At 41.0% G+C, this 23,037-nt stretch overlaps 1 protein-coding gene across 3 annotated transcripts; it reads right to left on the bottom strand.

The window, feature by feature from the left end:
• Window positions 1-1,324: 1,324 nt before the first annotated feature.
• Window positions 1,325-21,936, bottom strand: bag6l (BCL2 associated athanogene 6, like). Of its 3 annotated transcripts, none has more exons than XM_085263475.1 (24): window positions 21,403-21,935; window positions 21,183-21,300; window positions 20,520-20,743; window positions 20,126-20,185; window positions 19,901-20,023; window positions 18,616-18,794; window positions 16,915-17,044; window positions 16,507-16,695; window positions 15,018-15,159; window positions 14,532-14,594; window positions 12,681-12,976; window positions 12,388-12,466; window positions 11,513-11,811; window positions 11,158-11,407; window positions 10,908-11,077; window positions 10,506-10,559; window positions 10,308-10,410; window positions 9,843-9,967; window positions 9,614-9,748; window positions 9,263-9,325; window positions 7,108-7,293; window positions 3,903-4,010; window positions 3,560-3,706; window positions 1,325-2,434 (listed from the first exon to the last, which is right to left on the bottom strand). In XM_085263475.1, the coding sequence occupies exons 1-24, from the start codon at window positions 21,481-21,483 to the stop codon at window positions 2,336-2,338; spliced, it is 3,423 nt and encodes a 1,140-aa protein (XP_085119601.1). In that variant the 5' UTR covers window positions 21,484-21,935; the 3' UTR covers window positions 1,325-2,335. The 3 variants fall into 3 exon arrangements, with proteins under 3 accessions (XP_085119601.1, XP_085119600.1, XP_085119602.1); XM_085263474.1 differs by having other exon boundaries at window positions 15,018-15,234; window positions 21,403-21,934; XM_085263476.1 differs by lacking the exons at window positions 1,325-2,434; window positions 3,560-3,706; window positions 3,903-4,010 and having other exon boundaries at window positions 7,197-7,322; window positions 15,018-15,234; window positions 21,403-21,936.
• Window positions 21,937-23,037: the final 1,101 nt, after the last annotated feature.

Genomic DNA, 23,037 nt, shown 5'->3' with positions numbered 1-23,037 from the left:
AAAAAGTCAATCAGCTTTTTACTCTGAGTATTGAAGTGGTCAACAGTGCAGATGTTTGTTGACAGCAGAGCAGCAGGAATAAGAACATATTTTGTCACTCTGAGTAACAGAGTCTGAAATACTACTGGCGGCTGCTGTACCACACCTTTCATATGGTGCACTTTTGTGTAAATGTAACCTTTGAGATTTTTATACTATATACGTATGTATTGAAATCTGCTTTTTGGATCATTAATCCAACTAGCTGCCCGTTCAGTTGTGGTAACCGGCTTGTTGGCATATTTGAATGAGTGGCACAACAATCTTAAACAGTTAAGAGAGCTGCCTTTTTGGATCAGCACAAGTTTGACTTCGCTATAAATGAACATGCCAGCATTTGTCTACAAAGGTTTTCGGTCATTAACAGTGGATTGTGTCTGCTTGCCTCTATGCAGCAAGTCTAGGAGATGTAGGAATAAAATGATACACATACACACATATACTGTTATTTCACATGTTAGGAATTGGAGCTAGAAAGCAGAAGAGGGAGAAGACCTTGAGCTCACTACAGAGTGAGCATCAGATTTGGGCTTCTTACTGTTAAACAGGATGTTACAACTCAATTAATGGTGAATTAAAAAATTGCAAAAAGGAACTAGAGATGCTGTTACTGGTGGAGCTCAGATTAGCTACACCACCTCCTTTGGTGACCATGCACCTAGTCAGCACTCTGGATGAATGATAATGTTAACAGAGGGTGGAAAAATGATCAAGAATCAATGTCTGATTCTAAATTTAACACAATTTCTATTATTGTTTGCCATCTGGATTGTGCTGTGAGTGCCATACTAAGTCCAATTCAGTTGTATTTTTCACAGCTTCAAATCACAACAACAGTAAAGTAATTTTACAAATTAAAATCCTACAATACAGAGAAAACTAAACGATCAGATGACCCCTTTTATGTCTTTAAAACATTCCTACAATTTTAACTAGTTGGTGTGTGTTACTTCATTGATAGACAAAGCTGGGTGCATAGATGGATGCTACGTCCTCTAATGATACTGCCTGGGGGCAGTCTGGAACAATTAACCTCTGTGTGAAGAGGACCTCCCATTTCCATGAACACATTGAGTCTATTAGATAGATATGATTCAAACCACTGCAGCACAGTGCCTCTACAGCATGCTCTAATCGCTGTGATGAAATATTATGGTCAACAGCATCGAACACGACACTCTGGTCTAGCAGGACAAACACAGATGGGTCCACTGTCAGAGACCACAAGCAGAAAGACATTTGAAGCCAATCATCCAGATGGATAAATACTAAAAATTGACAAACACTGATTTAAAAGTGGATTTATGATCATGATGTTATCAAGCAGGTAGTAACAGTTCAGTTTGACAAAGCTGACAAATATCACCGATGGGGCTGTATCCTGTATTACTCAACAAGAGTCAATTACACGTAATGCTCTAAAATACCCCAAAATTTAAAATGTGCAAGTCTGTGATTCACTGAAATCAATAAGATGTGAAAATAATATAAAGCGGATATCATGGAAACACTAACGACAATCACGACTTTATATGGTAAAGTGCAACTGACAAAGCTCTATGCTACTATGTATTTATAACACAGTACTGCTCAGTATTACAGTGTATCAGGACCGCTGCTGTTTGACAGCAGAGTAGTTTAAGAAGATCATTTTTTAGCATAGATTAGTGCTCACCTATGTTTTTTTCACCATCACTGTTTACTATAACAATAAATACACTTTATCTCATAAAATATTTTTGTCCTTAACAACACTAGAACACTTTTCCTCCTAATATTAAGCACGCTGGCTTATAATTCGGACATTTTTTTACACTGTCAGATTACACGTTCACTCTCATTGTGCATCTGTGTCACAGATTAATGAAACTTTATTCTCTGAACATTCTGACTCTGTTCTTTCCTAGCAGTGACACCACCACTAACTAATATACAGTAATATACTAATAATATCTCAAACTTTGGTATGACTGCCCACTGATTAGAAGCTGCATACCATATCCTGACATTAAGCTAGATCCTGTAGATCTGTTTGCTTCTGCACTGATGTCAGGTCCTTCTGTCAGGTCCTTCTCAGAGGTGTTGGAGGTGGGGTGTTTTAGCAAGAGTCTGCAGACTTTCCCATTCTAACCAAACTACAGCGGCGTGCGTCTCCATGACACAGAAGAGAGGAGGAAGTGAAGTCAGCAGCTGTCTTCCTTGCTTATGCCACATTACATGTATCAGGGTCTCACGCTGCAGGGTAGGTTTCATCGCCCCATCCTGCTCCTCTGTGGCACAAGCTGTTTGACTGGCACTAGGAGTCTTCTACAGAGAAAGCTCGATGTGTGTTGGGGAATCTCTGGCCGGTAAAGTCTGGATCGTCTCTCACTCGTTGTGTGATGTCACACTTTACCTGGCAGGAGGATACAGACAGAAACAGCAGCTCGCACACAAACCTAACTCAGAACAGTGAAGTACAAGATCTGTATTCCAGGGCTGCTGGTACTGCCATGGAGTTCGTATCTCTTTTGGAACTTACCCATTTATAAAAAACAATACTGGTAGATAAAGTTGGGTTCTCTCACTCTTTCCTTTGAATGGGGTAATGGACCTCCTCACTCTTCTGAAGGTCATTTACAGAAAACCACTAAAAGTGGGAGCCTGGGTTTTCTGTTTTTTATTTTGATGTTTTTTATTTGGCTGTTAATAAAGCTAAAGCTAATACATCCTGATGATGACGTTGTTTCCTCATACATCTGCCGGTGACAACTTCATTTTTAGAAACTCTCTGAAGACCCTAAATTAAATGCAAAATACTCTCTGAGAAACATTTCTGTTCACTTCACAATAACAACCTACCATCTTTTCAAGCCAAGATCATTTTGTATGGGAATGTCCTTGAAAAGTCAAACTTTGTATGATCTCTTATTGGCGCAACAAACTTCTAAACATTTAGTATCCAAGTTTTCACTACACTAGTTACAGCAAATTATCTTAGTAAAGCCAGTCCAATGAACTGAGATGAGCTTTGGGAGGAGGGCCTGGCCATTTACCCTATTCATTTCCAAACAGTATAGTACAGCCATTCATCTGCACTGTTATTTGGCGTTGATGAAACCGGATCACTCCTGTCCCATGGAAGACCAGCTCTGACAGAAGGCACGATCGCTACAAAATCATTCATTTTATTAGAATGGAAATCGGCATCACCTTCCTGTTTTAAAAGGTGGCTTAGTGAGATGCTGCTAAACTTGAATGGATTTTGGTGTAGTAAAGGGAGATGTCCCCACCTTTCAAGAGGCTTGGAAACCTTTCTTGAATTGCTGGATGGGACCTTAACCTTTGTTTAATATTTAACCTTTGTTTAATATTTGCTTGTTTGTACAGGGCTTACTTTAGTGTAGTGTTGTTGACATATCCTGCAAAACAGGATATGTCAACAATCAATACTCAATTTTGGATGAATAACAATAAACAGGAGTAATTAAGTAATCAAGGGATCTCACATCATACTACATCATTTGCAGCAGCTGATTACCTGTTTGGCGTAAGCGTCCTGTATCTCTGGGCTCTCCAGCTCTACCTGCAGGCTGTTTGGGGAAGAGACAGGCAGGACTCCCACAGCACGAGCAGCTCGACTAACTGCGTCCGACAGGGACAGGTGCGGTCCTTCACACTGGCTCGTCTAAGGGTAGAAACACTAACGTCATCCTTCTCTGCCCAACAGCCTTTTTCATTATCAAAAAACCTGCAGTTCTACCTTCATATGCAGGTGAGAGAATGCAATCTTTTTGTTAGAGCTAAGGCTGACAACAGTGAGGAAGGGATCTGTGACACAATCAGACTTTTCTGTTCAGTGAGTTTGGAACAGCAGTTCTCACCTTCCTTCTCTTAGCAGGCATCCCATGCAGGTACGCATCAGACAGCGGGGGCTGGGCTTTGATCTTCCTCTGGGACAGCATGTCACGTCTGATGATAGGAACCCATTCCTGACCAATGTATTATTGCACAACTGTAAGTGATGGTCACTTTGCTCATGTATGTAGCTAAAAATCTGTGTAAAAGAAAATCACAGATTTGTAGAGGGCTTTGCCCTCCAACAACGTTTCCCTGGATGTCAGAATACACACAACTGCTTATCTACATTTCCTAACAATAACAAGCTGCCACAGATGCCTTCATGAAGACCATGCTGGAGAAAACAAATGCTAAGGCAAATAAATTCTGTAACTATGGTGACTGTCACTCATTTTTTAAACAGTGTGGTTTCATTAAAATAAATTAGCTTACCATCCATGTTTAAACTTCAGGGGACTGAGAATGGATCGCTTTTTCCTGCTCTGATTCTTACTATTAGACAAAGCTTCAGTGCAACATACAATAGAGAATAGTTCAGGATATTAAACATTAAACAGCACTGGCATTACTGGCAGCTGCCCAACTACACAAGATACCCAGAAAATAAGGTTTTGGGGGGGGGGGGGGGTTAATCTGTGGGCTACTCAGAGACAATAGCCATGAGCCTTTTCAAAGAAGTCCAGAGAAGGGGACCACAATTTATAAAATTTCTTTTTTTTTATCCACAAACTGTCTACTTTTTTCTAAATCCATACAGGACATTATATCTTTTACCAACTGCCGCGCGAGGGGGGAGAAGATTCTTTCTATTTGTTCTGGGCCGCACCAAAAACAGCACAGAGCGGATCTAGTTTAATTTGATGCCGCAGGACTTCACACATAGTTTGGAAAACAGAGTTCCAGTGAAGGACAGGACCAGTACACATGAAGTAATGCACCAGGAGCACCCCTACACCTTCTACAGGTCAATATACCAACTTAGCCCTGGACCAGTGTGTGCTTATTGTGCACTTGGCCAAGGACAGAATCCCACAGTTTATGTGTGATATGAAAGTTAAGATTTGTTCCATTTAGATTGGATAGCAGCTACTGAAGAACATTTGAAATTCAATTTTACAGAACTGATATTGCGCTCCTAGAGGCTGGTTTGACCATTAAAGAATTGTCTACAGGACTGTCTGGAGGTTTTGGGAGAATTGTGCTGTCATAGTGTCAGACCTGTAAAAACTGAGCAGTGGCAATGCCAAAGCAAATGACAAGCAAATTGTCCATTTACATATAAGTTTGCAAAAGAGTTTAGACCAGGGGTCGGCAACCTTTCTGATGACGAGTGCCATCTAAAATTTCCTCAGAGGTCAGTGTGCCATATTAGCAATAAATTGAATAACGCTCTATATGAACAGTTACACACTATATAGAGCCACTTTATAGGATTATATTTGTTCGTAGATGTTGGCAGCTGTCAGCGAATAGTTTTCAGCTATTTTGAAACAAAAAAAGACTTTTTATCCAGAACAGCAAATGAACTGAACAACAGAAAATACAAATGCTATTTATGGTCTCCTCACAACAATGATAAGAAAAATAAACTGGGCCAATATGGCATGTTTGTTAATACAGAGTCACACATGTTAATGTGATCTCTGGTCTCCCACTCAGAGACACAGGTCTCCCAGTGTCCAGCATTCAGAGGCTACCTGAGAGAAAATCTGCTCACACAGATATGTAGAGCCAAATACTGTCAATAAGGCCTCTGCAATGTTCTGAAGACAGTTAACCTTGTCAGGTAGTGACGTCCAGCAGGTGAAAATGCAGCTCCATGAACACACACAGCTGTGGATTCCAGCTGCGTTCGTAGTTCTGCAAACTTTGACCCCCACAGACTCGAGCTTTTCATTTCAATCAGCTGCATTTCGATGTTGCATTAACTGGCATTAACTCAGCCATTTAATGTGAGACAAATCCAGCTGCTCATTAAAGCTTCTGGTTTGATCAGAAAAGAAAACATTGGTCCAAACACCTGAAAGTCCCGAGAACGCACTGTGTCTTGAGTCTACGGATGTATCCGAGTATTTCCGCGGTGCTGATGCTGCGCTGAGCGGACGGATCCTGAAGCTTTTGAAGTGTCGGAATGTGAAAATTTCAACATTGCTTGGAAAAAAAAACGCCAGCTAGCAGCGTCCCTCTGACCGGGAGGTAAAGTGATTTTTAGCAAATTGCAAGTTGAATCTGGTAGTTGGGGTTGTTAGCTAAGATACTGTCATTAAGAAGAGGCACAACTAATGTGTCTATGCGAGCTGATCTGCGATGTGCACCGCTGGCCCGGCCATTTATTTTTTTATGCACCTTCTCAAATTAATTCACTGCGTGTCGTGCCCAGGGCTGGACTGGGACAAAAAATACAGCCCAGGCATTTTGACTAGAGACCGGCCCCCCAGGTATTAAAGCCATAAAGCCTTTGAATGAAAACAAACACAGAGGTGTCAAGGTGATGTACACTGTCTTAGATTAGATTGGATTAAATGAAATTTTATTAATCCCTCGGGTGGGTTCCTCTGGGAAATTCGGTAAATAAATACATTTAAAAAACTTGTTGGTATATTTATGATTTCTATACATTTTACATCAGAAAAAAACTGGTTGTAAGATTCAGATAATTATTTATTTTAAAAACTAGAAATTTTAAATGAGAATAAGAAAGTACGTCTTTGTGCCCCCTCTCCCTGTTAATGCCCTACCTGCCCCCTGGCAACACTTTGCTAGACCCGCCCCTGCACTGTTACCAGCTGTCAGCTACATAGAAAAGGATCCTGGTGTTATTTGCCAAGATGGTAGTGTCGCCAAGACAGCATACACCTGATATTTGCAGCCCAATAGTAGTATTGGAAATCAGGAAGTGCTAAGCCTCCCACCAGCCTGCGTCTTTGAAGAAGAGCTTTCCTCAATTCTGAATGTTTACCATTCGAAATGAATGAAGTGATTAAGGAATCCAGAGATTTAAAAAAGGATTTGGGAATCATGATGGGAAGGCATTGAAATACATATAGAAATTTTGGAATAGCATCATCTTTACAGAGTTAATCCTGCCCATTAAGGACAAAGATAAGTCTTATAAGTCTTATTAGATAAGACTGTGGTCCCATTTCTGAGGTTTGTTAATGACCTGTGCAGGAATAGCATAAGCATAAACTGTAAGAAAACAAAAACAGAACAAAACCTCATCCTTACAGGTGGAACAGCTGCTGCCCATGGCTCCATTTCAGGAGCCACTTCGTCGTGTCCTGCTCGGGGCCCAGAGGAGCACTGAGATGAACCATCCACAGATAAACCAGGTGCAGGTGCTTCTCCCTCTCCAGTGGAAACCATGGCCTCCTCTGCTGTAGTGGCTGCAGCTGGAGACGAACTGTCCTCCATCTGACCGAGAGGTGAAGTGAGCACTAGGACTGCAACGATTCGTCGACATAATCGATGACGTCAACTACAAAAATGTGTGAACGCGGAATTTTATTTTCGACGCGTCATATACTGATACCTCGTAAATGTGATTTGGTAACTGCAATACACTCCAGGAAGCTATGGGGCAGTATCGCCTATATCGTCTGCCAAGACTGTGCTCAATACTAACGAAGAAGAACTCAGCGCGAACGGCAACATGGAAACTGAGATTTGAAAGCATTAACGAGAAAACAAACAAAGTTAAGTGCAGACTGTGGACAGCTTCCATCCACGACAGCACTACTGCAGCGCATGAGCATTGAAAACGCGGCACCCTGGAGCTGTGACGTCGACTCTGTTTAGAAAGTTCAGTTAGTGCATCGCGCTGACACCGTGTTTAAGTTCATGTTTGCACTGTTTCTGTGAGCTTACCTGTGGGAAACTTCTTAGGATGACGCTTGCTAGGCAAACACCATTTCAGTTTTGTTAGCTAATGAGTGAAAATGCCAATCAAAAAGGAGTAGCTACACGGTCTCCTGTTTTTTGATTATGATTAGTAACAGTCTTTGCCCATGAAAACTCAGGTGTATGGATGAGTTTGTCCTGTTAAGAGGCTCATGCACCTCTGAATGGCTGAAGACAGACAGAGAGCATCTTTAGCGAGGTTACCAGCAGCTGGGAACATCATCTCAAAGATGAGCGCAAGGCTCACTCCAGAGCACGTCCCACTGCAATCATTTGTAAATGTTGGAAACTTGTTATTCTGGACTGAAAAAAAAGGAATATTTTTGACTTCATTTGAAGCTTTATTTGAACTTGTGGACAGAAGCCATTTTAGTTTCGTTTGCACATCATGTTTTTGTTTACATACTACTCTCCCTTTATTTTGTATCACTTATATTTAATTCATTTATTTTTTTTTATATTTTTTAATTTGGTTTTTATTCTGATGGTCCTGCTGAGTAATGTTAAAAATACATTTGATTATTTTCACATTCACATGTTTCCAGGGTCATTATTATAATTTGTTGCGTGACGAGACAACAGGGTGAGCAGACTTGAGCAGGTGAGGTATTGAAGCCTAGAATAGGAGGTTTGCCCACAGGAAGCAGCAATAAGAGTTACTGAGTTAAATGCTGACTAATTGGCTAATCGAATAAAAATTGGCAGATTAGTCGACCACCAAAATAATCTGTAGTTGCAGCCGTAGTGAGCACATGAGCCTTTCATGTCATTCCATTGGACTGAAGTACATTTGTAAGATACAAACTGCACTGCATATGGCTAGAGTGCCTAGCCCCAACAGAGAGAAAGCATAACGGCTGATTTAAACACTAATAAAAAATATTATACTAATTCAGATTAAAATACAAGATCATTTTTCAGTTACTTATACAGACTCTAATTTTGACAGTTTCACAAGTACAAAATGTCACGTACTCCACCTGAATCTTTGTTATATTTTATGACTGAACTCATATAATGTCCAGCTAACTGAAATAAAAAGAAGTGTGCCCATCTTGGTGTAGTGGAAGTAATGGCAATTTGACAGTAATGGGAACCCTTTCATTTTCTGTAATTTTTATTACAGAAAAAAACATCTAAAATTATAAATAGGGTGATATTCTACATTTCTATTCTTGTCATGTGCAAAGTCAAACCAAGCCTAAAACTAATGAGCAGTTTGTGTATCAGAGCCTGATTTTTTCTTTCTACTGTCATTAGTTGCTGCTGTTACAGTTACACCATCTTTAGAATGCAAATCAATAACCATACGGTTATCTTAGAGACCTACATCCTCAGGAGAAAGAGATGGGCTTACAGGCTGATGGGTACATACTGACTGAAGTCAGAACGTGCTGAAAGAGCAAGATACATCAAACGGATCCACTAAGAAGCAGTCAGACTCGCTGAAGTTAGAAAAGAACAAAAATAAGTAAAAACTCACCTCCACACTTGCACGCTCTGATGGCTGCTCCACCTCAGTCTCCGTCCTCTGGTTCAACTCCTCCTGAAATAACATTTCAGGAAATGTAACTAAATCTGACTCTAATGACTCAAATGACAGATTTGAACGTAGTTAAGTCTGCTGTTGGAACAGGGTCGTATTGTAGACACAGTCAAATTGGAATACATTCAAATTTATGTTTGATCATGACCCTTACTTTTTCAGCTATGTTGGGACCTGACTGTGTCTGTATTACTTGCGTTGGCAAAACATATCTACATAGATAATGTGGTTTTAGTAGCAGCCTGATTAGGGACAAAAAATCTGTTCTACACTGTTTCTGTTAATTACCTGTAAATGGATAACGTAGTGTTGGATTTGGTCCTCAGTAACTGGGTTATGCTCCAGAATGATGTGCAGCCTCATAGACATCATGTTGGTCAGCCAGTTGACCAGACTGGGATTGACGTCTGCAGACATCCTCCTCTGCACAAACACAGAAATACACAGTAATAGGCAGCTGCCAATCTGTGCCATCAGCAAAGCACATGATGATGCGTTACTGAAGATGTATACAAACAATGTGTTGGTTGATAACAGCAGTCAGAGATCTGTGTTCTCCTCCCAGGCAATACAGGTTTAGAGCCAGACACTCAAACAGGCTGTGAGTACACAGCAACAGCAGGCGGGGGCCAAACATGTGATCTGCGATGTGAAAAAAACAAAAAACCCAAATATAAAACCATCAGTGCAGGATTCTGGCTACACAAAATACTAAGATAAGAAAATACTGTCGTGAACCGATGCCCCTCTTTGGAGGTGATATATTTGAGCAACTAGATCAAACATCAAAGGTTGAAATAAAACTGAAGTTATTCCATAATCCACAACAAATTGACCCCCAGCTTTAAGCCATTAACACACTCAATGCCACATATAGCATGCCTGAAAAGGGTTTTAGCTCAAACCTTCCATGTTCCATGTAAGCAGTTCTTAATGCCCTCTTTTCCCAACCGTTTCCTTCTTGCAATCAAAGTGAACTTACCGTGGCAGCGAAGGATATGTGTGGCCATTTGCGTGAACTGCTGTCTGAAGAAAGACAGGTTGGTCTGAATTATGTCCACTCCCTCGCGCACTGTCACTGTGGCCTAGATGCAATACACAGCGCTCACTTATGTGCACATGTCACAGGAAATTAAGAGTCCATGTTACTATGTTTGTGTGTGAAAGACATTGTCCTTACAAAGCTCTCAGCTATGTAATCCTCAAGTCCATTGATGAGGTCCTCAGCTGCTGCCTGGAGGGAGAATAATGTTACATTTTTCCATTCGATTTTAATTTTATGGTATTACCTTTGTTAATGTGGAATTTGTATTAAAACATTTTGAAAACTACTTTCTTGCTTATTACTAGCCACTGCTATTTTTTATAATATATTTTACATAGATTGAGCACAGTGGATCTTTCATGAGTGATAATTAGGGTTGCAACTAAAGATTCTTTCAGTTACACTGATTAAAATACAAGCTGTGTGAAATGCACATGAGATCATGATTTAAGTTTTCCCTGTATAGGAGAGGAACAGCAGCACTGTCCCAATAAGGACGGCACTGATGCCATTACATTAACTCTACATAGTACTCACAGCTATGTTGGCATCAGTGGGTTCTTGCTCCTGGAGATAGTGTTCAGTGAAGAAGTCTGTGAGCTGAGGCCGGATGCGTCTCAGAGGCTGGGCGTTCCCATGAAGCAACAGCACCATATCCACCACAGAGAAACTCTGACACACCAGGGAGAGCAGGTCCCCAAAGAACCCTACCATGAGATAACAACCATGGTGATTAGTGTGAACTGCAAGAACTTGTTAGGCACAATATCTTCATTCAAGGACTCACCCACGGCATCCCCAGAGCCAGGAGCAAACAGGTTATTGGTCTGGGACAGCCTCTGGATGAACTGGGCAATGCTTTCTCCATTGCCCTGCTGTGCCCCAAAAGAGCTCATCATGGTGGACAGCACTCCCTGCATAATGCCAGAGAATAAATCTGGGCTCAGAGAGTCTCCGGCTGGGCTGCTGCCGGTCTGAGAGGGAGCAGGACCAATGGACTGATGAAGAAGTGAGGCCCTGGGGCCAGGGGCAGGTGGCTGTGCGGAAACAACACCTGTTGCTCATTGACTGGTACAAACAGTCTTTATATTAAGGTTCAGAAATGTTTAATTCAGGTTTTCTGTCATTTTATCTGAACTCACTGGTGCCAAGTCTGACATGCTCTGGAAGAAGCCAGGAACCCCTGGTAATGTCACAGTGATGGATGGAGCCAATCCAGAGGCAGGACCACCCAACCCTGCTGCTCCCAGTAGAGATCCCAAGAGCTGAGCCATGTTTCCCTCTGGGCTGGTCTCTGCTGGCTGACCGACTGAGGTAGTACTTGTGGTGCGGGTGGATGTCTGTCCAGATGTATTAGCTGAGGGAAAGGGGGGAGAAGCAGTGCTGGAAACAAACATGGAAGAGGCAGACAGGGAGGACTGAGAGTTCGCTGAAGGATCACCTAGAGAGTTAAAAAAACATGAAAAAAGAATATTACATTTTTGAGGCCAATACTGATAAAAGTCAATATTAATATTATGTTTATTGCTCTCCTAACTAGTCTTCATACCATTTGTTGTAGAGACACCGTTTATATGCCCTTTATATGTCCTCCTACTTTTTTTTTTACTGGTTTTTCCAAGGGTGTGAAGCCAGGTCTCCGATTCAGTTATCCTGGCCTCCAGAGGTGTAAACAGGCTACATTTATTACAAGTATTGTTTTTAATAAAGGATGCTCAGGATTAATAAACCATCTGACAAAGTGCAGGAAGGACAGCTGAAGACGCCATGCTGCTAGTCAGTCAGCTATACGCTAAGGTAACCTAGTGAATCTCTAAAGTCACAGTGAATGAATACTGTGGAAATAACTAGCAGGTGAATTGAGTAAGAGTGTGCTTTGGATAAAGCATGTGATGATTACACTTTTAATATAAGACATTATCCATAAGCTTTTAATTTAACTGGCTACACAGATGAGCTACACAAAAACACCACTCTGCATTGTAACAGGAACAGGAAGTGACATAATGACACTGACCTGGCTGCTCCAGCATCAGAAGCTGTCCAACCAGACCACTGATCATCTGGGTGAGAGAGGAGGGACCCAGTGCCGTGCCCTGTTTACAAAAAGGCGAAGTGTGCAGAGCCATACCAGTGAAAATACGTTTACTGCACAACAGTTATTCTACATAATTCAGTGCGTTGTAAGATGTATCGGAAGGTTGTAAAATTAGCTGACAGTCGATAATCAAATCATTTGTGTGTCACTTTTTAAGTAGATTATGTTTGTGATGTTCAACCTGTATCTCCTCACACTCTGTGGTGGGTTACCTGTCCTGGCTGCTGGCCACCTGTAGCCCTCAGGTTGATGGTATTTCCCACAGGCTGGGTGATGTGGGTGGACAAGGATGGCCTGGTGATGACTACCCTACCCTGTACAGGGGTGTTGGGGAGCAGCGGTGAAGCAGCTGTCTGTGCACTGGGTGTTGAGTCAGAGCCAGAAATCATGTGCACTGGGTGGGCTGCTGAGGGTGCAGCAGCCATGGCAGTGGGTTGGTGAGAAAACTGGTGCACAATTGCCTGCATGAACTCAGGAGGTAATTCTGTGAAGTGGGCAGGTGTTGTGCCTGAGAACAGGGAGAGGACTAAACTTAATTGAGTGAGTGCACTTGAAGTCCACATGGCCCAAGGTGTTAAAAGGGGGGGGGGCATCTATACTAGAGATGGCACGATACCACTTTTTTATGTCCGATACCGATATCATAAATTTGGATATCTGCCGATACCGATATGAATCCGATATAGTGTGTGTTTTAATCAATAAAAGTGTTTTTTAATACCTTGCTGCTTTTTGTATAAGTTCATACTCAAGTTACAAAAAAACCCCACTAAAGCTATTCTGTTATACCTGTATGCAAAACATACACTGCACCCAAAATATTTCATAGTTCAGCGAAACTGATCAATCTAACAAACTTAAACCTGCTCCATCCTCCTTATTCTGGTATTTTAAAGAGTAAGCAGCCTAACTAATAGGGCTCTAAAACTCCCAGCAAAAAAAAAAAAAAAAAAAAAAAAAATAGGGAACCACCCCTCACGCTCCACCTTATGATGATTAATCGACGTAATCAACTTTAATTTGATGCAGTGTGAAAAAAAATGCACAGAAATAAATTATTTTTCAAGAAATATTAAATAGATTTAACATCTTTCTTCAACAGAACTGCAGACTGCACAGATGGAAGAAGTACTATAGCTTACTAGGGTATATTAGACTTATCAGTTACTATATACAGTAATGGACTTCTATACATTTTACATCATATTAAAACTTTGGGTGTAAGAGTCAGATAATTATTTATTAAAAGCTCGACATTTTAACTGAGAATAAGAAAGAAAAGTATGTCTTTGTGCCCCCTTTTCACTGTTCATGCCCTATCGGCCCCCCTGGCTAAACTTTGCTAGATCCGCCCCTGCACAGTTACCAGCCGTCAGCTGCGTAGAAAAAGATCCTCGAGTAGAAAGTAATATTAAATAAATTCTAACGACAGTTTAAGCTTAAACCAGCTGCTGTTGTTCAGCCGCTGGTTTCATCTTTCTGGCGCGAAGTGGGCCAAAAACAAACAAGAGAGACTCGCGACAGAAAAGCCGATCAGCTGATCATTGATCAGTTTCACGATTGAAGTAGCAGCAAGAGAGGGAGGGAGCGAGAAGAGGCAGTCGCTCCATATATGGTTGTTAAGCTTAACGCAGGAATGCTTCACAAACATTCAGAGATGAACTGACACACTTGCTTTACTTCTCTCTTGGATAACTTTGTCGGAGATGAAATGCCGGTTTGGTAGCGAGGCTCCAAATACTCAACCAGACCGCCAACAGGTCTCGCACGCCACAGCCGCTCTATGACGTGATGCACACTGCTCCGACGTGCTACGGTTATGAGCCGAGTTACGCCATGTCGCAAGTTTTGTGAGGTGCTGTTTTGATATTTAATGGATCGGATTAAATTTTTTTATTTCTCTCCGATATCTGATCCAGTCATTTAGGTCAGTATCGGAGCGATACCGATACGTAATATCGGATCGGTCCATCTCTAATCTATACTGCACTGTTTAAGCAACAACTCACTCAATGAAATCAACATTCATTTGCCAAGAAAATAATTGTTGATGTTTCACTCACCAGGTTGTTGAGAAGCTGCGGCATTTGGTTGTCCTGGTATCTGAGACCCTGCAGCCGATTCACCTATTCAACAACATCACAACTCTTTCAGCTTCACAGCAGGGGAACTGATACACTCATCAAAAATAACCACAGAGTACGCAGTAGCTGTTTCAAATGTAATGTGCACACACTCATTTCAGCTAATGAAAGCAGCCATTAGAAGATCAATAGATCAACCCTGTAGTGAGACATGACAGATTTCTAAATGATCCACAATAATAAAATTGTGACCCATCTGAAAATAACGTTTGCAGATTACTGTAATTGTTTGATTTAATTAGATAAGACCTATTTATCCAAATAAACAAATGAATACAGTAAACAACCACAGAAAGAGTTCAACCTCTGTTTTAGAGCAGTGTCGTGTATAAAATACTGGCATCAGACGAGTCGCAGAACTTCATGTGTACAGTCAGTTCTATGAAGGAACTGGAGCACACGTACCATCAATGTTCATCTGCATCATGACTACAGGCTCCATCGTCTGATGTGTGATCCGGATCACCCTAGGTCCTCCTCGATTGGTCCCATTTGCCTGAAGAGGCAGAGTCTGGCCTGTAGCCTGCTGATCTGATTGGTCAGTGCCCTGAAAGGTTTGTTGCTGTCCATCAGTTGCTTGTCTACCATTAGACGTCATGGTTACTGTTGTCCCTAAATGCATCTGGAGGGAAAATTTATTTCATGGTCTGTGACAAAGGTAGGGTAAGAATTTACAAGTGACACTGCCTGAGGCCCTCTGATATATTCCTTCTCCTTCGTAAACAAATGTTGACATTTGCATTTTCAGGTCCAAACACTGCTTAATCGCGCAAATCTGCACACTATTAGTTTACATTGCAATAATCTAATGCATTAAAGTTACTAATCAATCAATGATTTTGTTGCTTCCTGTGCTGTGCAAGTAATAGGTAATTTTTTATGAGTAATGAAACCAACCACTGAGAGGTACCAGATAACACAGCGCTGACACTAAGGAAATATAAGCAAAGTTGCACCTCCCTCATATTATCCTGAAAAATAATGTAACACTTTCATTATATCATGTCCAAATATTATGTCTACCCTTTAGGTTTAAAAAGGAGTCCCTAGTATTAACACGTAGACGTTACTTAAAATCTATTTTTTAAGGACACTATTTCACTGTTTCTACACTTTATATAAGAACTCAACCTCAAAAATCAGACAGTGCATGGTGACAGTAACCCTCATTCTAAAGTTCTGGATATTATTATATAATAATATATATACACATACATTTCTTGTAGTTGCTCACCAGGATTGCACAAATCTCAGGAGGGGTTTTAGCCCACTCATCTATACCGGAGCTCTCTAAATTGTTTATATTTCTATAGGACGGAGGTCTGGAGACTGGACAGGCACTCCATGATCTTAATATATAACTTTTGTGTTTTTTCTGGATTGGTTGATATTTATACTTACAATGAAACTGCCATAATAATATTTGTATATAATTTTGTAAAGGTCTTTAAAGAACTAAAAATAATAGACCTTTAAACATTAATGCCTGCTTTTTCTTGTGTATGCAGGGATGTGGGGTGAATGTGCCTGAGACTATGTTACACATTTTATTTTGGTTTCTGTAACGTTTTGCTTTTTAAGCTGCCGAGGGACTGCATATGCAAATTAGCTCTAAGCAAACTCTTATAAAATGCTTATATTGTACACGGTCCCTTTTCAATCCTAATCAATTAAATTAAATTAAATGTGCCTTAATTGTATGCACCTACTGAAAATCTAATTCCACTGTACACCTTTACAATGGCAGATAAAGATATTATACTCGGTACAATTCAAACACCATCCATTGCTTGCATGTTATAATTGTTCCACTTGTAAAGTTACGGTTATTACACTATATCCTAACACAATAGTTCTTCACAGTAGCCAAAATATCAGTGTGGTGTGAACCTACTGGCAGACTAGCCTGAAGCAGAACTGGGTGGTTGTAGTGAGCCAAGGGGCCAACCGCATACAGGTGACGTGGAGGAGAGGTTCCCAGGTTACAGCGTAGGTCACCAAGGACAACCAGTGTGATCCCTAAGAGACGAAGAGCATCTCCAACCAGGTTAAGAATGCGCTGATCTTCCTCTCTTTCCCGGGTCTGTGAAAAGAGTTATAAAATTATGATTAATGCTTAAACTAAAAAGCACTGACATGACAGTATCTACTTATCTGCAGAGAAACTCTTGGTTTCCCTTATTGAAGTCACTTCCATCAGTGCATTTCTTAGCAAGAGCTCCTGTCACAAAGTTTTGAGATGTATTCTTCCTAAGTACACTAGAGTGAATATTTTGCTATGGCCACTACACGTTCATCTTACATTGTTGTTGTAGTCTGCTGAGGTGGCAGCTCCGAGGATTGAGTGGGTTCTCTCTATGAAGGGACGTAATCGCTCCTCCACCCTCCTGACCTCAGAGAGAACCTCCACAAACTCAGCGGGACTAGGGTGGCTGAGGACAAACAATGGGAAAGAAGAGTCAGCACTACAATAAACACTGGCATTTTTGACATGTGTTATAGGCCAGTTTGGATCCATTGAAATCTGTTGTGCTTTTAGAAAGTGATTTGGGGGAAAAACAACATTTGCACAGCATAAAGAAGCTAGGACATACAAAATGATATATAACATGATGATCTTTGAGAGTCTGCACTAAGGCGCACCAGATTATAAGGCGAAACAAAACAGTCAGATAAGTCAAACTTTACTCAACTCATTCTTCTTCCTTCCTCCACTTCCGTACCATCGATTCATTAATGTTGAATTCTCTCGTAGATGCTCTATGTATGTTGTTACAGTATATTAATGACTAACCTCAGTTGTTCTCCTGACTGAAGTTTGGTCCGTTTACAGCACCCTGCCATGCAATTGCATTTGTCTCTAACCATCAGGAACGCTCACGTTAACTTTTATAAGTGGAAAAGTGTTAGTGTTCGTCCTCCAGCTTCACTGTTTATGTTATGCTAACATTGCTGTGTCGCTAGCGATCACGTAGCACATCATTATATACCAGCTAGCCCAACTTCAGTAACCCTACAAACGTCACTGCTGTTTAGTTTCCTGTCTTCATTTATGTTGGAAGTGATAGCAGAGCTGTACGTTTGAATTTTCTCAGAAATCTCTCAGTCAAACATGCTATATCATGCTTAGGTAACTAGCGAAACTAGCGAGCTAACTTCCTGCTAACTTCTAACTCTGTTAAATCTAATAAATTCTGTTTTCATGGATGCCTGGATGTTAAACATCATAGTTACACCTGGTAAAGCAGCAACACTGATCATTTTATTAAAGATGAAAGAATTTAGACCGTTTTTAACTCTCAGTGATGCTGCAGTGTTCGTTTGAGTTTAGGACCCAGATTACTCCGCGACGCTCCTGACTACGACAGCCGTAAAGCTCCAACAATCCATCGAGCGGTGCGGCTTCGTAGCTCACCAAAGTCGTACTAAAACATTTTTTGACAGATTTTTGAGCGCTGTGTACCACATAAACTCAGTTAGAGGTCAGTAACCACAGCCACTGTCGATTTTTGAGAAGATTAAAGGATTTTTAGTGTGCCTTATAGTGCGGAAAATACGATAATTTTATGTCACTACTTGGTATATTCAGGATTGACGGTGGCTTGAATGACTGCCTTGGAGTTGACCTCCAGCGTTGAGGTCCTGCCCACTGAGTTCTCAATGAAGAATATTTATGTCTGGCGTATCAATGAGCAGCTGGTGCTTTAGCCCTTCTAATGCCTTTTAGAGATGTGCTCACGTACTGACTTATGCGCCTACTCAGCTGATGATGATGCCTGTGGAGAGCCAGGTAACTAGTTGCTAATTTGAGACTGTTGTATGGCTGTGATAAAGTCCTTATAGTAGTGATCACAGAGGATGAACGATTCTGTGAGAAAACACTGGAGTACTCAATCTGTCTAGGAAGTTACAAGTAGCAGCAGTAGCTAGAAACTGTTTAGCACATGACACCGCAAACTGTATAAACCGTATGATCAGATACCAGTTATTCATTTTGACTCACTTGGGCCCAGTGATAGCTGGTCTCTCAGTTTGGGTTGAAGCTGATGCTGCTGGGGGTGAGCTGGTAAGCACTACTTGTGGCGCTTCAGGCCTTCTTAGAGATGAGGACAATGGTGTTGGGGACAAAGAAGACGGAAGCATCCCTGCTTCTGAATGGGCGCTGCTGGCACTGGGCACTCCCTACAACACAAAACATGTCACTGTTCCCACAAGCATTTCAGTAGTTTTTTGTTTAAAGATGTATTCAGGCAATCCTACGAAAACTTTCAGCATCTAAATTTGCATATTGTCTACTCAACAGAACAAGTTAGTGAAAAGTGACTGCACGCACATCCTGGTACTGAACCTGGGCTATTACTATAGTACTGTCGCTGAAGAGAGAAGTTGTAGTATTTTTGATTCAAAAGAATCCTTGGAGAGTACGGCCAAGTCAATGCCATATTTTGTCAGCTTTCTTTTGTCCATATACAATCTGCCCACTGAATTTCATTAAGTTTATTCTTTGTTTAATCTCGTTTACAGACACAGTTGCCTCATCTCTCAGTTTACAGGTCGACAGGTTTTGAAACATGTTCTGAAGAGTGAAGCCAATGAAGGGCCTTAAACCTGCATTCTATTCAATGGCCAGCAGGGTCCAACTTGTCTGCAAAAAGACTTCCAGTTGTATATGAGTGCATAGGAACAAAACACTGGCTCCCTTGTTTTGTCACCTCAGTAAACACATTAATGATGACTTCATATTCTCAGTCACTAGCTTCAGGACAGACAGAATTAAACTTAAAGTTAATTTTGTTACTCTCAGTTTATATTCGATTCAGAAAAGAACTTAAATGGGTTGCTTATTGGCTAATGATTTGTCAGAGGTCAAATACAGTGTTCAGGCATCAGGTCTGGTTTCATACCAGCAAGATAGTGATGGCTGCAATCCTTAAATCAGTGAGTAATAGGTGCTTACTAACATGCTTGGTAAGACCTATGATTACTTTAGTACTGAAAAGTTTTTCCTTCCTCATTTTTGTATTATATTATCCATTTTCAGACTAGAAATAAAAAAAGAACTCTAAACAGAAGCCATAACACACAATTGATTCTCTGACTCCTCTGATAACAGTGTTACAGTATACTTCCTGTTTGCATCACCCAAAGTATGCTGAGAGCTGTTGTGGCAAAAATCTATTCATAAAAAACAAAGGGACAGAACAGTACCAAAACTAATTTATGACACTAAGAAATACTGTGAGAGTGCAAATAAAAACCCACAGTACATATGAAAACAGTCCATGTACCTCCAAACTGTGGATTAGAGAGTGAGCGTCTCTAAGCAGGTTCTCAGCGAGCTGCAGCCTCACCCTGGGTTCACTCTCAACTGACCGGTCCAAGTTGATTTGCACATCCATTGAGCCATTGCTCTAAAGATGCACAAACATATATTAGATTTACAGGACGAGTGAGGTAGAAGGGGTTTCCAAAAAAAAGAATAAAGAAATGATTGGTGAATAATGACACTTTACCCCCGAACCAGTGCTGACCCTGGCTTCACCATCTCCAGTCAGCATCTGCTGAACTGACATCTGCAAAACAAAACAAAAAACCACAAAAAGCTCCTTACATGGATTTTTGTTAAATTTAGGCCGTAGGTACATCATAACCGCAAATCCCTCTGAAACCCTGCAATGTAACCTGTGTCGTAATCTGAAGTGTATTTCTTTAGAAATGTAACTGTACACAATAGTACACGTATTAAAGTATTTAACACATAATGCACCATGCACAAGCATGAATACTGGCAACAGCACCTTGGTAGGGTCTACACATATTTACCACAAGAGTGTAAGTAAGCCTTTACCATTCCCCTCAGAAGAAAATGAACAGGGTTCTTTGTCTGCACGCAGGCCTTGACCCCACCTGTATCCGCTGTGAGTCCATCATGTTGACAGGTAGGTTGAAGCTCCCCAGCATCACATAGCTGTTGCCATTGCGGTCATGTGGGGCACCCTGGGAGGAGGCATGGCTGCTGCTACTGCTTCCACCCTCTGCCCCATCAGTAGAAACACCTGCACCCCCAAAGGACAATACAGTGGCCTGAGGCGGGGCACGCTCCACCAGATGGATGACCTTACCATCTACATCTAAAGGAAAACAAAGCGATGGACATCATTAGATGCTCCAAAATATTTATGGGTTACTGTTTGGCAATTTTTGTTGAAAAAGATAATAAGTGTATGAGTGGGGGAAAAACAAACAAACAAACAAACAAAAACCCACACAAATCAGACAACAGTAGCCAAAAAATTTAAATAAGGATTTACTTTTAGATTGAGTGCTTGAGCAAATGCAAAAACTGAGCGAGAGGGGCTGTTATTGTGTGTGTATATGGATCATATCAAACACTGAAATACATTTCTTGCAAGCAGCAGTGAATTTTGTTCGCTCAAAATGCAACACTTGTACTTGCATTGTGCGCTCAGAATAATGGCACAAAAATAACGCCATAATCAGACACGTGTTCAAAGATCATCCTAACTGTGCATGTTTGGATACACAGGTCACATGGTGTCATTTGCTCACTGTATTCAGTCAGCGTTCTGTCATCCTGTAGCACTCTGCCCTGGTAGATAAGTCTCTGCTTGTCAACCGGGATCTCCACCGAGGACGCTATGTGCTCCTTGAACTGCTTCACTGTCAACTGGAGAAAATACAAACACACAAGATATAAGCACCCACCAATCAGTTACCAGTAAGGGTGAGGATGTCTAACTAGATCAGCATTTTAAACAGAGACTATTACCTCGCCTCTGACTTTGTAAATCCTGCTCTGTGAGTCCAGAGTCTTCACTGTGACTTCAATCATTCCGCTGGACTCAGTCATACTTAATGTTCTAAATAGAGCGTTGGCCAGTTTATGTGCTCTTCTGTATTTGTAATTCTCGCGACTGTGGGGAATGGAGGACGACTCAAGCTTGAGGAAACACGCTGCATCTACGGCATGAGATTAGTCAAAATAACAGATATGGTGAAAGCAACTTGCAACAGACAACCCATTCCCTGTTGTTGTTAATTTAGTTAGCTAGCTAACGTTAAGTAACCCCTATTACCGAGAAGGTAACAGTGCTAACTAGCTTTTCCCCTGGAAGCGACGTTGCACGAGTTCGGTTGAAAAACGTCAGTCAGCTAATCGACACAAAAACGTGGGGCTTGGCTTTGGTTTGTTTTTGGAATGGCTGTCTACAATATTAGCCAATGCAGGCTGAGCCGTTAGCTAAATAAACCCCCAAACGTCGTAATGGAAGCATGGTCACATGACCTCGATGACGTAAGATGTTGACGCGACTGCGTCTGAGCGCTTTTACAGGCAGAGGTACAATATAAACATACTGACTGAGAAGTGGCCGGTGTTCCAGCTTAAGTGGTTAGCTTCGTTTATGATTCCACCCTCCGTATTATATGTGTTGCATCCGCAGATTTGCCATTTTCATGGTCGTCTCTGTCTGTGAGGAGTGCGGTCTGACGAGATAAAGACCTCGGCAAAAAGGTCTCTATCTCCAGCTCGTGAAAGTGCAGACATGTGTCAATGTTATGTTCGGACAACAATGAAATTATTTTAATAAAATCAAATCAAAAAGCTTTGTTTTTTTAAACACTCGGTTTCACTGTCATAACTTCACTGCAGCCTGACAGCCCGACAAACGCACAGACCGGTTGTACCACATACTTCATCTTGCGATAGACCGCTATTGGTAGACTGTCGGGCGAATGCTTAGGGACCCCAAAGAGCAATTAACTTTTCAGATATTTTTAATTATTTGTTTTTCTTCTTCTTTTTTGCATGCGTGAATGATGATTTATATATTATCAAAGGTATAAAGGTGTACAGAAACACAGTATTATGTAAACAAAGTACTGTTGTTGTAGTGATTTGTACTATAGGCTCTAAGCTCGTGTCTCCAGCGGTGCAGTCTACAATGTTAAGAAAACCCCTGTCTGAATATCATTTTCATACAACTGGTTTAATGTAGTTTATAATAACAAAGTAGCTAGCTAGTTACTAGATTCTTCTCATTTAACTGGTAGGTCACCTTACAATTCAAGGTCCTTTTTTCTTGTTTGTGTAAAACTGAGCTTTAACTTTGATCCCGGTGGTTCTCACTAGTCTGGGTCACATTTTCAAAAATATGTTTCGGCACTGAAATCAACTTCTGAGAGAAAACGTTTTATACCTGAATTCAAAGGTCATGGCGTTTGATAGGAAATGTGTATGGTTAATATTTATTTGCATGAATTAATTAGTTATACACTTTTCGGTGTTGTATTTGATTCTAAACTATGTTGTTGGGGGAGGGGGTGGGTGGGGTTTGTTTTTACTTGTTTCAAGTATTTTTTTTTATTTTTCTTTGTTGATTTTTAAAAAAAATACTGTCTGTCT

The sequence above is a fragment of the Mchenga conophoros genome, linkage group LG22, assembly GCF_057382185.1.
Source record: "Mchenga conophoros isolate Kocher_MC1m ecotype Shallow Benthic linkage group LG22, M_conophoros_male_GT1.1, whole genome shotgun sequence".
NCBI lineage: Eukaryota > Metazoa > Chordata > Actinopteri > Cichliformes > Cichlidae > Mchenga > Mchenga conophoros.
The sequence above is the reverse complement of the archived record's forward strand: the minus strand, read 5'-3'. Positions and strand labels throughout refer to the sequence as shown.

What these genes read in the sequence shown, in the direction of transcription:
- bag6l (XM_085263474.1), bottom strand. Translation starts at nt 21,483, where the DNA reads ATGACTGAGTCCAGCGGAATGATTGAAGTCACAGTGAAGACTCTGGAC. An exon ending in TGGACTCACAGCGGATACAG is followed by an intron (nt 20,186 to 20,519) that starts GTGGGGTCAAGG and finishes TTTGTTTTGCAG; the next exon opens with ATGTCAGTTCAGCAGATGCT. An exon ending in TCTGATGCTGGAGCAGCCAG is followed by an intron (nt 11,812 to 12,387) that starts GTCAGTGTCATT and finishes TTAACTCTCTAG; the next exon opens with GTGATCCTTCAGCGAACTCT.